Source organism: Trachypithecus francoisi, unplaced genomic scaffold, assembly GCF_009764315.1.
Source record: "Trachypithecus francoisi isolate TF-2019V2 unplaced genomic scaffold, Tfra_2.0 Lachesis_group2, whole genome shotgun sequence".
NCBI classification, from domain to species: domain Eukaryota; kingdom Metazoa; phylum Chordata; class Mammalia; order Primates; family Cercopithecidae; genus Trachypithecus; species Trachypithecus francoisi.
Window position 1 is genome coordinate 116,484,115 of NW_022681465.1, and position 14,510 is coordinate 116,498,624.

Below are 14,510 nucleotides of genomic sequence, written 5' to 3' on the forward strand. Positions count from 1 at the left end.
GCCGAGGGGGTTTTACTGGCTTCCTCATGCCCTGCTCTGGACAAGGGGCACCAGGCACAGGCAAGGCTCTGGGTATCCTTCACCAAAGGTTAGCTGAGCATCCACCGTGCACCAGGCTCTGTGAGCACGACGCGGGTCCCTGGATGGGAAACGGTTTCCCGGTCCCGTGCCTGAAACTGTGGCTGCAACATTCCCCGGGCTGAGTTGAAAACCTGCCAGGCATCCTGGCCAAAGGTCATCTCAGGCTGGCGGGTCAGAGACGTGGGGTGGACACGGATAGGCAGGGTGTATGGGTGTGTTTACAGCGACTAGAGTTTACAAGGGGCTGGGTGGCGGGACTGCCGTGTACACACTGTGACTCCCGGTGTCCAGTTTGTCCTGCTGACCCGTTCCACAGCCGTTCCCAGAAAGCTGTCTCCTGGGGCCAGCAGCATCCAGGAAGCGGGTACCTAGGGCTGCAGAGACGAGCTCGTTGGCAGGGCAGGGTAAGGGACCATGGGCGGAATGGCAGTGGCCGCCGGCGGGCTCGGGGCTGGCGCGGGCATCTTACTTCGCACCGCGGTGCCTGCTGTGGTTCCAGAAGTTCCCAAGCCACCTGGTGACAGACTGGATGGTGGCCAAAGTGGCACATGTCACCAAGCAAGGTCTTGAGCTTGCAGTGGCCCCACCCTATGGGGCAGTGTTGTGTCCTTGCCGAGGATGGACAGACTGACCAGACCCCACGGTCCTGAAGGCAGGATGTCCCCAAGGCATGTGCCACCCACACGTCTGGAGGCCCTGGGTCCTGCCAGGGCTGAAGTTCCACAAAAGGTCTCCTGTGCCCGTATGGCCACTGTGAGGGGCAGCAGGCCACGGGGTCGGCATTTGCAAAGTAGTGAGGTGCTCCCCCGCCTCTGCCCGCTGGGCCATCCGAGGCAGGGCTGTGGACGGCTTCTGCGGGCTCCATCTCTTCCTCCTCCCTCAGCTCAGCACTTTCATGTCTTCCCCAAAATAGAAGATCTGCAGATTTAAGCATGTCGGGCAGCGGTGAGAGCCTGGAGCTCCTCACCCCGGTTAGACTGCTCTCCAGCACAGCACAGCGCATCTTCTCAGTGCGCGCAGGAGAGCCGGCCTCCTGCCCCCAAGGCGTGTTCTGCAAACCCCTGTGGCCAGTCCTCGAAGTCCACTGCTCCGGATCATTTCAGACTGCCACTCGGACGTGTTAACACGTTGAGCAAGAAGGAAGTGGGGCGTGTGTCCCACTGTCTGGCATAAAAATATAGACTGGGAGTCTCTGTCCCTGGGACATGCGTCTTGACTGCCCACAGAGGCAGCCACCAGCTGTGGAGGGGGGACCACAGGCTCAGCCTCCTCTCCTCATCCTACGACCATGGCTTGATCCCACCCCCCGCCCACTGTGGGCTGCTCAGGCTCCCAGGAGGCTGATGACCCGGGAATCTCTGAAGCCCCTCGGCCCTGTCCTGGTCTCAAGCAGCCCCCAGGCCCCATCTCGGCACAAAGACTCACCTTAGAGATTTCCATCTCTCTTTTTCTGTTTGGTTCTCTGGGCTCTCACTTTCATAAGAAGCCAAATAAAGACCTAGATAGAAAATGAAGTGAAATTTCACAACTATGGTTGATGGTAACCTGTTCTACACCCAGATGATAATAACCTGTTCTACACCCAGATGATGATAGCCTGTTCTACACCCAGATGATGATAACCTGTTCTACACCCAGATGATGATAACCTGTTCTACACCCAGATGATAATAACCTGTTCTACACCTGGTATATTTGTGTGGGTCTCTTTCTGGGTTCTCTATCCTGTCCCATTGTTGCATGCGTCCATCCCTCCCCTAATACTGTGCTGTCTTAATGACCATAGCTCTATGATATTTGCGTCAGGGCTTTTGCTTCTGTGTGAAACTCACTTCAAATGATGTATAAATACATGAGAGTCTTCATTTCTCCAGAATAACTAACTGCCCAAGAATGCAATGGCTGGGTCATATAATAGTGGCATATTTGGAATAAGAAACTCTTTATCTAGCCCTATATTCTGAGGATTATCTCTTGCTTTTCCCTGCTAAAAGTTGTATAGGTTTACATTTTACATTTTAGTCTGTGATCCATGCTGAGCTAATTATTTGTATAAGGTGTGAGGCTTGGGCTGGGGTTCATGTGTTGGTCTGTGGTCTGTGGATGCCTGGACACTCCAGCACTGTTTGTTGGAGGGCTAGCTTTCCTCCATTGAGTTTTTTTTTTTGGTCAAAAATCACCTGATATACTTGTGTGGGTCCCTTTCTGGGTTCTCTGTTCTGTCCCATTGACCATGTGTCCATCCCTCCCCTAACACTGTGCTGTCTTAATGACCGTAGCTCTATAATATTAGCCTTAACATCAAGCAGACTCATTCCTCCCAGGAATCCTTTTCAAGATTGTTTTAGCAATTGTAGTTCCTTTGCTTTCCCATACACATTTTAGGAGAATCTCATCTCTATCTTACAAAGAGTCTTGCTGGGATTTGGGTAGGAATTGCATTAAACCTGTACTTAAATTCTGGGAGAATTAATACCTTTGCTATGCAGTCTTCCTGTTCGTGAACATCCTATGTCCCCATTTATCTACATCTTCCTTGATTTCTTTCATCAGCATTAACTTTTAGCATCTACGTCCTGTGCATGTTTTGTTAGATTTCCACCTACGCTTTCGTGTGTGATTATAAATGGTATTATAGTTTTAGTTTCATGTGTGCATGTTCATTGCTCATACATAGAAACACAGTTGATTTCTGCATGTGTGTCTTGTATTTTGCAACCTTGCTGAATCCCTTATTAGTTCTAGGAGTTTTTATAGATTCCTTGGGATTTTTTTCCCTCATGATCTGCAAATAGGGACAGCGTTAATTTTTCTTTCTGGTTTGTGTGTTATTTCCTGTTCTTGCCTTATTGCACTAACTAGATCTTCCATTACTATGATGACTAAGAGTGGGGAAGAGTGAACATCCTTTCCTTGTTACTGGTCTTAGGAGGAAAGCATTAAATCTTCCACTGTTAAAAATAATGTTTGCAGAAGCGTTTCTGTAGATGCAACTTGTCATGCTGATAAATTCCCTTCTGTTACTAGTTTCTGAGAGTTTTTACTGTAAATGCATGTAGAAATTTGTCAAATCCTTTTTCTGCATTGATTAATATGATCATGTGTCTTTGCTGCTTTAGCTGTTTAGTATAGTGAATTACACTGATTGAATTTCAAACATTGAACAGCTTCGCATCCTTGGAATGAACCTACTTAGTCATGACGTATAATTATTTTTATATATTGCTGAACTCTATTTGCTTATTTTGTTAAGGATTCTTGTGTCTATATTCCTGAGGGATATTGGCCTATATTTTCTTTTTTTGGTACTGTCTTTGGTTTTAGTATCAGAGTAATACTGGTGCCATGGTTTGGATGTTTGTGTCCCTGAAAAATTCATGTTGAAACATAATCCCTAATGCAACAGTGTTAACTAACAGACGGGGTCTGTAGGAGGCGATTAGGCCATGAGGTTCCACCCTCACGGATGGGATTAGTGCCCTTATAAAAGGGCTGGAGGGAGCTAGTCTGGCCGCTTTTTGCCCATCTGCCATATGAGGACACTGCATTTGCCTTTTCTGCCATGTGAGGACACAGCAAGAAGGCTCCACCTTGGAAGCAGAGAGCAGCCCTCACCAGACACAGGATCTGCCTTGATCTTGGACTTCTGGCCTCTGAAACTGTAGAAAATATATATATATATATTTTTAACTCAGTGGTAAGAAAATGTCTATTGTTTATGAATTACTCAGTCTAAGGTATTTCGTTATGGCGGCTCAAACTGACTGAGATAACTGGCTTCGTAAAATGAATCAGGAGGCTCCCTCTTCCACTTTCTGGAACAGATTGTGCAGAACTGGTGTTAATTCTTTAAGCGTTTGGTAGACGTCTCCAGTGTAACCATTTGAGCCTGCAGACTTCATTTTTGGGAGTTTTAAAATTATAAATTCAATTTATTTAATAGTTATAGGGCTATTCAAATTATCTATTTTATGTCAAGTTGTGGTAATTTGTGTTTTTTGAGGAATTAGTCCATTTCATTTAAATTGTCAAATTCATGTGTGTAGAGTTGTTTGTCGTGTTCTCTTATTACCTTTTCAATGTCTGTAGTCGTTAGTGATATCCTGTTTTACTCCTGGTACAGTAGTCCCCTGTTATCTGTGAGGGATACATCCTAAGTCCCCTAGTGGCTGCCTGAAACTAGATAGTATGGAATCCTATACATACTTGCCTTGGATCCCTTTTCCATCTTAACTAAGCACCATCAGGTACTTTTGCAGTTTGAGATGCAACAGCAAAACTAGCAAGAATTTATTTTTCTTTCTTCAAAGTTTCATGGATGAGTTTGTTCTTACTGTAGATCTTAGTAATCTCAGCATACATTTTTTTCCCCTTAATTTGAGAACTTTCACCTCATCATTTAAAGGAGGCACTTTACAGCTTCTGTTTGCCATATCTGAATTGCCTGCATCACTACTCAGGTACTTTGGGGCCATTAAGAAGTAAAATAGGCTGGGTGTGGTGGCTCACGCCTGTAATCCCAGCACTTTGGGAGGCTGAGGTTGGTAGATTACTTGAGGTCAGGAGTTCGAGACCAGCCTGGCCAACATGGTGAAACCCCGTCTCTACTAAAAATGCAAAAATTAGCTGGGCATGGTGGCTCACGCCTGTAATCCCAGCTACTTGGGTGGCTGAGGGAGGAGAATCACTTGAACCAGGAGGCAGAGGCTGCAGTGAGCTGAGATTGTGCCACTGTACTCCAGCCTGGGTGACAGAGCAAGACTCTGTCTCAAAAAAAAAAAAAAAAAAAAAGAAGTAAAATAAGGGTTACCTGAACACAAGCACAGTGACATTGACAGTTGATCTGATAACTGAGATGGCTACTAAGTGACTAACAGGCAGCATAAATACAGCACAAATGTTGGACAAAGGGATGATTCATGTCCCAGGAGGAACAGGGTGGGATGACGTGTGATTTCATCACACTACTCAGAATGGTGCACAATTCAAAACTTATGAATTGTTTATTTCTGGAATTTCCATGTAATATGTTCAGACCATGGTTGACTGAGGGTAACTACAGATAAGGGGGTACTACTGTATTAGTAATTTGTGTCTTTTCCTTTTCTTTGTCAAGAGGTTCTTTGCTAGATGGTGTCAGTTTTATTGTTCTTTTCAAAGAACCAGCCCTTTGATTAACTTTATTGTTTTTCTGCTTACGGTTTCACTGATTTCTGCTCTTATTTCCTTCCTTCTGCTGGCTTTGAGTTTATTTTGCTCCTCTTTTTCTAGAGTCTTGATGTAGGAACTTACATTATTGATTTGAAACTTTCCCTTTTTTCTAATATATGCATTTGGTGCTATAAAATTTCCTCCCAGTCCTGCTTTAGCTGTCCCACAAATTTGATTATATTTTCAGTCAGTTCAATTATTTTTTTAATTTCCCATGAGCCTCTTTGACCCATGGATTATTTACAAGTGTGTCATTTAATTTCTAAATGTTTGAAGAGTTTTCTATTGTCTCAAGCTACTGATGTATAATTTAATCCCGCTGTGGCTGAAGAACACAGTGTGTTATGATTTCAATTACTTTAAATTTGTTTCAGCTTGTTTTATGGCTCAGGATATGGTATATCTTGGTCTATATTCTGGGGGCAATTTTTAAAAATGTGTGTTCTACTGCACTTGTATGGAGTGTTCTGTGAATGTTGATTAGATCCTGTTGTTTGATGATATTGTTGAGTTCTTTGTCTTTGCTGATTTTCTGTCTAGTTGTTCTATCAATTGTTGAGAGAAGGGTGCTGACATCTTCAACTGTAATTGTAGATTACTTATTTCTCTTTTCAGTTTCATCAGCTTTTGCTTAATGAATTTTGCAGCCCTGATGTTTGGTGGATACATAGTTAGGATTGCTACATCTTGGGGGACTGACCCTATTATTAATATATAATGTCCTTCTTTGTTTCTGGTAATAATTTTCTTTTTTCTAAGGTGTAGTTTATCTGAAATTAATATTGCTATTCTTGCTTTCCTCTAATTAATATTAGCATGCTATATCTTTTCTTTTTTTTTTTTTTTGGAATGGAGTCTTGCTCTATTGCCCAGGCTGGAGTGCGGTGGCGTGATCTTGGCTAACTGCAAGCTCCACCTCCCGGGTTCATGCCATTCTCTTGCCTCAGCCTCCCAGGTAGCTGGGACTACAGGCACCTGCCACCACGCCCGGCTAATTTTTTGTAATTTGAGTAGAGACTGGGTTTCACCATGTTAGCCAGGATGGTCTCGATCTCTTGACCTCGTGATCCACCCACCTCAGCCTCCCAAACTGCTGGGATTACAGGCATGAGCCACCGCACCCGGCCCTTTTCTTCTCTTTACTTATCAAAATGTCTCTATCATTATATTGAAGTGAGTTTCTTGTAGATAGCATTATCGTTGGATCATTTTAAAAAACTGACTTTGTCAATTTCTTTTACTTGGTGCATTTAGACCATTTATATTTAATGTAATTATTAATATGTTAGGACTTAAGTCTGCCTTTCTGTCTATTTTTTTGTTTTCTTTTTGTTCTGTGTTTTGTTCTCTGTTTTATTTTTTTTGTCTTCCTGTGGTTTACCTGAACAGCTTTTAGAATTCTATTTTGATTTATCTATAGTTAATTCCTGAAGGATGTTTTCACTGTATATAGGATTCTGGCTTGACAGTTCTTTATTTTTGGCAATTGAAAAATGTGCCCCTGTCTTCTGGCCTCTTGGTTTCTGATGAGAAATTTGACATGATTCAAACTGTTTTTCCCCTATGGGTAAAGTGTCATTTCTCTCTCAGTGCTTTTAATATTTAAAAAATAAATATTAATAAAAATAAATATATTTTTTATATTTATATATAAATATATTTATAAAAAATAAATATATTTTTAAAATATTAAGGCAAAAAGGAACCTTGCAGACATGATTAAATGAAGGATCTGGAGATGGGGAGAATATCTTGGATTATATGTGAGGGCCCTAAATGCAGTCACAGGTGTCCTTATAAGAGGATGGCAAAGGGAGATTTGACTATGGTGGAGAGAAAATGATGTGATGATGGCAGCAGAGACTGGAGTGATGCACTTTAAAGATGAAGGAAGGGGCCACAGCCAAGGAATACAGGTGGCCATGAGAAGTTGAAAAAGGCCAGGAAATAGATGCTACTCTCAGGGCGTCCAGAAGAAACCAGCCCTGCTGACACCTTGATTTTAGCCCAAAGAAACTAATTTCAGCCCTCTGATCTCCAGAAGTCTATAAGGATAAATTTGTGTTGCTTTGAGTCACCAAGTTTGTGATTTGTGACAGCACCAACAGGAAACTAATACACTAGTGTGGATTGAGTGTAGTTGTATGGGCTTTGCCTGGGCAACTCAAGGCATTCTCACCACGGCCGTGGGGAGCAGGTTCTCGCATCACCCCCCTTTCCAGATGCTGCAGGGGAGCCTTAGAGATGATGAGGCCTGCTCATGGCACAGCTCACTGGGGTGGGAGCAGCTCAGACTGGTTTATTCATCAGCTGCTGAGCTTCTTAGTGGAAGTCGGGGGAGGTGGCTACAGATACAGGTGAAACCCCCTCCAAAAAGTTCCCAGCTTCAAAATATAAACAATAAAATGGCAAAGTTGAAAGTATTCAAAAGCAAAATCATTAAAAGATCCTTCTCCCCCATTTTTTTTTTCCAGAACGTGTAAGTGCTCCCTGAGCCTAAGTGAGGGTCCCTCTGTGCCATGCATGCGGTGATGAGGAGCCAGGTCTTCTGCGTCCGGAGCAGGCCCTCTCAGGGTGATGTGGCTGGCCACGGGGCCATGCCACCTCAGCTCAAGCACACGGGGCCACTTGCTTCTCTACCACTTCTGCTTCCTGAAAGCAGGGCCCTGGGACCTGCCCCCTTAGCACACTTGCAAAGCAAACTTACATCTGACAAATGATCACATGGAAATGCTTATTTAGTGGAGAGGACAGAAATGAATGGCACTCTGGAGCAAAGAGGCCTCATCTCGCACCTGTGTTTATACACCAGGACACAAGTGCACGCCTACACAGTCAGGGCCGTGCCTGGCACTGCCCACGTCAGCTCTGGGAGGGTGAATCTTTTTTTTTTTTTTTTTGAGATGAAGTCTCGCTCTGTCGCCCAGGCTGGAGTGCAGTAGTGGCACGATCTTGGCTCACTGCAACTTCTGCCTCCTGGGTTCAAGTGATTCTCCTGCCTCAGCCTCTTGAGTAGCTGGGACTATGGGCAGGCGCCACCACGCCCGGCTAATTTTTGTATTTTTAGTAGAGAGGGGGTTTCAACATGTTGGTCAGGCTGGTCTTGAACTCCTGACCTTGTGATCTGCCCGCCTTGGCCTCCCAAAGTGCTGGGATTATAGGCGTGAACCGCCGCGCCCGGCTGAGGGTGATTCTTATCATCACCCCCACTTTACTGAGGAAAGTGATTCAGACTGGTAGATGGTTCTGATTTAGAATTCCAAAGGTGTCCAAACTGTCCGGGGAGAAGCCTGGCCCCGGGGGTCCTTGAGGTCCCAGCCGGGACCTCTTCAGGCCCATCCTGTGTTCCTGGAATAGCAATGGGCCAGCCAGGGGGATGGAGTCCTCCTTGTTCCCTCCTGGAGCCAGCCCAGGTGGGCAGGGTGCCTCCCTAACCTAGTCAGAGCAGGGGTCCTGAATGGCAACTGAGAGGCTATCCCAGGGTCCCGTGGCCCAGCAGGCAGGAGGGCTGCAGGACTCACTTACCATCCTCACTGAAGATGGGGGCGGTGGACAGGTAGTGGGTGATGCTGGGGTCTTGCTCGAAGGGACACTCCACTTGTTTCCAGGTGATGAACTCGCCCACCTGCTTGGCCAGCTCCAGGAATTTCTGCCAGAGTCACAGAGACACAGAATGGAGGCGCTCCAGAGCCTGGAGGTCCCCAGGATGGGGAGGGGCTGGTCTCTGCCAGAGTCACAGAATGGAGGCGACTCCAGAGCCTGGAGGTCCCCAGGATGGGGAGGGGCTGGTCTCTGCCAGAGTCACAGAGACACAGAATGGAGGCGACTCCAGAGCCTGGAGGTCCCCAGGACGGGGAGGGGCTGGTCTCTGCCAGAGTCACAGAGACACAGAATGGAGGCAACTCCAGAGCCTGGAGGTCCACAAGACGGGGAGGGGCTGGTCCTGGCAGAGACTTGCTCAACCCCCAGTGACTTTAGGGGTCTGAGGAGGAGCAGGGGGCAATAAATGAGGGCGAGGGCAGCCCGGGCCTGCAGCCTGCATGGAGCAAGAGTAGACACAGTTTTATGTCATCATATTTATTTTTGTTGTTATCCTCTATGCATGGCAAGTGATACATGTTTGTTGATTTACAGATTTATGCAAATATATTTAAATAAGTATAAGTAAGACTTAAGTAATTCATTTAAGTATGATTTTATTTAAGTGAAACGTAAACACATGTATTTAATTTTTTTTAAAAGGTGCCAACTTTAAACAAACAGGAGTGCACAGTTGTGAATGGCAGGGACCCCCCGATCTGCCCTGGAAGCCAGGTCCAGTCCCTCCCGCTTGCTCCCCAAAGCTGGGATCACACAAGCACCTTGTAGTCTCACCTGTCCCTGGCCTCAGCTCTGAGCATCAATTCAGGAAGGGCAAAGGCAGGGGTTCCCACGCCTGGTCTGGGCTGGTGTCACCTGCCGAGGAGGATCCCAGTTCCCTGGGCCCCTGCACTGTCTTGCCTAAGCCTGATCTTGCCCACATCGCCTCCAGCCTGGGCTAACCTAAGCGGCGAGGTGGCCTCGGACCCGCTCACCAGGCCTGTGGGCAGCATGTGGCAGTCTGCTGGGGCATCTGTGAGGAGGGCAGCTCCAGGCCCAAGGGTCTGGCCATGTGCTGTGGTTCCTACCTGCAGGGGACACTCAAAGCCCATGGAGGGCCATGCTGCATCTCTACCCCAGCCCCTCTGTGGGCTACAGTTGAAGCCCCATCTTACACAGGGAGAGACTAGGCTCAGACAGAGCAGTGACTGGTGACTGGCCCAGGACTTATGGCTCCTTGGAGTTGGAGGCTGGGTGGGGCCTCACACTCACTGTGTTACCCACTGCTAAGGCCAACACTAGGGTGGGGCTGGCTCTCAGTGGGAGAAGAGCCCCCTCCTTCCTGCAGACTGGGGGTCCCACTGCTGCCTGGCATGCTCTGTCTGACTCAGTGTCTGCCTAGCTCCCCAGCTACTCCCGAGACACGTGTGCTGGGTGGGCCCTTTTGGAGCTCAGGATACGGAGTCGGTCAGCCTGGCCTTTCTCCTCGGGAGCTCAGGGACTCGGGTGCAGTAACCGAGGATGGATGGAGGGATGCCCAGCCTGCTGTGCTTTGGGAGGCCTGCTAGGTGGGCTCTCTCTGCCTGGGAGGTCCAGGGAGGCTTCCTGGAAGAGGAGACACTTGAGCTGACAGCAGTGAGTGTCTGTAGAGGGAGCAGAATTCTTTCTGTTTTGTTCACTCTGGCCTTGGCCTGATAGCTTCCTCCTGCTACTCAGGGCTCTGCCTTTGGGCTGGTCCTGACCTCCAGGGCACAGCCCGTCACAGCACCTTGCTGGTTGTCACTGTGGGCCCATGGAGCTGCCTTTCTCACCAGCCTGGTGCCCCTCAAGGGCTCAGATGGACTCTGCTTCACCTGTGCTGGCCATGAGGCCCAGCCTGGAGGGACATGACCCTGAGCCTCAGCATCCCCACCGCAGTGATGTCAGGGTGGGAGGACCCTGATAATCTCGCCGAGGTTGGCTGTCAATGGCTCATTCTGCCCCAGAGTCCCCCATTAGGGCAGGGGCCAGTGGTCCTGCCCTGGGAACTTTTCCTGGCCTGTCCACCTCAGTAGAGGTCCCCACAGAGGTCCTACCTCAAAGTTGACGTGTCCATTGGGAAGGCGGTTGGCACAGCCCTCATTCAGGAAGTAGATGTCTTTGATGAGCAGGCTGAAGAACGGAATGACAATCTGGAAGAAAGATGGGGCAGGTCAGCCCCAGCTGGTCGCTTTATACAGCTGGCTCCAGGACAGGGCAGCCTTGCCAGCAGATAGCTGCCCCAGGGACCTCAAACCCGACCCCAGGGTGCAGAGGGCAGGGGAGACTTCCTGGGCTAGTCAGGGCCTCGCGGCTTCACGGGTTACGAGGTGAATTCCTGTGCACCATGGAGGGTAATAAGGACCACCAAGAAAGGAGCAGGCCCCCATCACCCTGCCGAGCGCCGTGGTGCTGCTGTCTGTTCTGGCCCCCATCACCCTGCCGAGCGCCCTGGTGCTGCTGCCTGTCCTGGCCCCCATCACCCTGCCGAGCGCCGTGGTGCTGCTGCCTGTCCTGGCCCCCATCACCCTGCCGAGCGCCGTGGTGCTGCTGCCTGTCCTGGGGCTGGGTAAGAGATGCACAGTCATGATGACCCTTGAATAGTCCTTCCACTGCTTTCTGGGAGGGGCTGGTAGGTCCCTACTACCCCCACCCCCATCCAAAGGTCCACAGGCTCATGTGCACCGGGAGGGGCAGTCCGGGCTGCACACACTGTTAAAGACGCATGGAACAGATGTGCATCAACTGTTCTGAAATTTGGTGGCCTCCTTTTATTTTGTGAGATGGAGTCTGGCTCTGTCGCCCAGGCTGGAGTGCAATGGCGCGATCTTGGCTCACTGCAACCTCTGCCTCCCAGGTTTGAGTGATTCTCCTGCTTCAGCCTCCTCAAGTAGCTGGAATTACAAGCACCTGCCACCACGCCTGGCTAATTTTTGTATTTTTAGTAGAGGTGGGGTTTCACCATGCTGGCCAGGCTGGTCTTGAACTCCTGACTTTGTGATCCGCTCGCCTCGGCCTCCCAAGGGGGCCTCCTTTTTTTAAAAAAAAAATTAACAATTTGTCCCCCTATGTCTTTCTTGATGCACTTACTGTTAGACCAAAAGCTTTCTTGCTCCACTGCCGGAAGGAAAAGAAAGGCTGGTGGACCCAGCCTGTGAAAGGCGGCGGGCTGTGTGCAGGCCCCCACCACTCTTCATTCCTGACCTCATTGCAGTGGAGACACAGTTATGGGAATAACCTACAAAATGAGGAGGCCTCATCTGGCAAATCTTTGCTAATCCCACTGCTGGCTGGGTTTAGCCTCCATCTGTGCTCCCAAAGAGCCCGCTCCTTATGCCTTTCCCTTCTGCCATGGCCATGCCACTCAAGGCCACTCCCCGTGTCTGACCTGGTCTCCTTGCCCTCACAGCAGCCAAAGAGGCCTTTGTATCTGCAAATCCATTGCTCTTGCTTCTGACGTGAGAAGTTTAATTAGAGCCCAGGTCGGCTTGGAGGTCACCCAGATAAGTGGGCCCCGTGACACAGACGGGGAGAGGGGCAGACAGGAGCCGCCCACAGACGGGAAGGAAGCATAAAGTGCTATGACCACCGAGATCTCCCGGCCCATCAACTCAGCTGGGGCGCCAGGAAACTGTGAGCGAATCTCTAAGTGTCCCTTCCTCCTCCTCCTTCCTTCCCTCCCTCTGCCCCTCCACCCCCTCCACCCATAGAGCAGCTTTTGTGGGCCTCGTCCATGACCCATCTCTCTCTGGAAGTGAGAGGAGAATGTGGTTAAAGTAAACACACAGCGCTAAGCTGCCTGCCTACAGCACCAATGCATAGCATCCCAGCACCCAGAGCTGGAAGGGGCTCAGAGCACAGGCACCCAAATCCCTGTCTCTCTACCTGCCCCACAGCCCCGTGTCCCAGCAGAGAGGAAGGAAGCAGTGCAGAGTGCCCAGGCCATGGCTGACGGCTCCCAGCCCAGCTCGGCACCAAGCTCCTGTACACTGATTCTGCATCCATCCTCGGCCCATAGCCAGTGCCCTGCGACTGCCACACACACCCAATGCCTGGGAACAGGAGTCAGCCTGGTGGTGCGCAGACCATGAGATTCAGAGCCAGACAGGCTGGAGTGTGATCCTGGCTCTGCCACCTACCTGCAGTGTGACTGGACTAGTGAGCTCTCCTGCCTGAGACTCAGTCTGCGGATCTGGGAACGGGCAATGCTGATGCCCCCATAGAGTAGTTGTGGGGTGTGGAGGTTAAGTGGGTGGAATGAGGCAGGTGCTCAGTGACATGAGGTTCCTGCCCGTCTGGCTTTCCAGGCTCTGGCTCCTGGCAGGCCACCCACCTGCCCTGGGATTTGAGGTCTCACATCCCCGGGTGCTGCTCAGAGTCACTGACACACTCACAGCCTGAACAGGAAAGGCCAGCTGGACAGGACAGAGCCATCCGTGTGGCTGGTGTCTGCCCCTTGGGTGGAGGGCCAAGAAGGCCTGGCAGGTGGCACAAGCGTGCACACCTCAGCTTGCTTCCCAAACCTGCCCACTGGCATCCCTCCAGTGCAATTCCACGGGGACCTGAATTTCAAGAACAGCAATGTGTTCTATTATCCCTCACGCTGGAGACAGACATCCACGAACCACAGCAGGGACGTGATTCCACTAATGTTTCTACATGGCACGGGCCTTCGAAGGTACAATGAGTCTCGGAGTTTCCTCTCCATAGAGATGAACAACTCTAATCATCAGGATGATAACAGGTTTCAAGCCAGAGGATCACTGCAATCCCAGAACCGAGGCATGATTCTCTGTACCAGAGGCCATAGGTAGAATTTGGAGGAGAAATAAAATTGATCAGGTCAGCAAAGGCCCCACAAATGCAGGTATATAAGAATACAGGCTGTGGCCGGGCACAGTGGCTCACACATGTAATCCCAGCACTTTGGGAGGCCAAGGCAGGCAAATCACCTGAGGTCAGGAGTTCAAGACCATCCTGGCCAATATGGTGAAACCCTGCCTCTACTAAAAACACAAAAATGAGCCGGGTGTGGTGGCAGGCGCCTATAATCCCGGTACTTGGGAGGCTGAGGCAGGAAAATCGCTTGAACCCAGGAGGTAGAGGTTGCAGTGAGCCAAGATTGCACCACTGCACTCCAGCCTGGGCGACAGAGAGAGACTCCATCTCCAAAAAAAAAAAAAAAAAAAGATACAAGCTGTAAACAGGCAGCTTGGGTGAGGAAAAAGCTTGGTTCAGTGATTGCCAAAAATGTAAATGTGATCTGAGGCCACATAATTAAAAGTATTATATTTAGAATCAGGGAAGTGGAAGATCCTGTGTACCTGGAACCTCAATTTTATCTGAAACAGAAGAAATTTGGAAAAATGGAGCTGTTTAGGGACCAAAGGGCCCCAAGTGGGAGGAGCCTGGAAACTGTAGTGTGGCAGGGCAGGTCTGGGGCTGCTGACTCAGGAGAAGAGAGGAGGGGCCGTGGGGCCTCTGAAGAACTGGTGAGCAGAAGACGAGGTGGCCTCACTCGTGTGGCCCCCCAAGAAAGGATGACCCCAGGCAGCCCAGCTTCAGGCCCTCATGAAGCACTTCTTATCAGAGTTGTCCGAGGCTGGCTTCCCTCAAGTTTT

The 14,510-nt window shown here is 49.3% G+C and overlaps 1 protein-coding gene and 1 pseudogene across 2 annotated transcripts in view; both read right to left on the reverse strand.

Moving 5' to 3' along the window:
- Nucleotides 1–229: 229 nt before the first annotated feature.
- LOC117065428 lies at nucleotides 230–932 on the reverse strand (annotated as a pseudogene).
- The window catches only part of RASGEF1C (RasGEF domain family member 1C), a 116,332-nt gene continuing 102,106 nt past the window's right edge, over nucleotides 285–14,510 (reverse strand). For both annotated transcript variants that reach the window (XM_033180257.1, XM_033180258.1), the window contains exons 11-14: nucleotides 10,947–11,042; nucleotides 8,818–8,941; nucleotides 1,507–1,579; nucleotides 285–999 (exon numbers count right to left, since the gene is read on the reverse strand). In XM_033180257.1, the coding sequence (XP_033036148.1) occupies nucleotides 975–999; nucleotides 1,507–1,579; nucleotides 8,818–8,941; nucleotides 10,947–11,042 (318 nt within the window). In that variant the 3' untranslated portion in view covers nucleotides 285–974. The remainder of the gene's footprint in view (nucleotides 1,000–1,506; nucleotides 1,580–8,817; nucleotides 8,942–10,946; nucleotides 11,043–14,510) is intronic.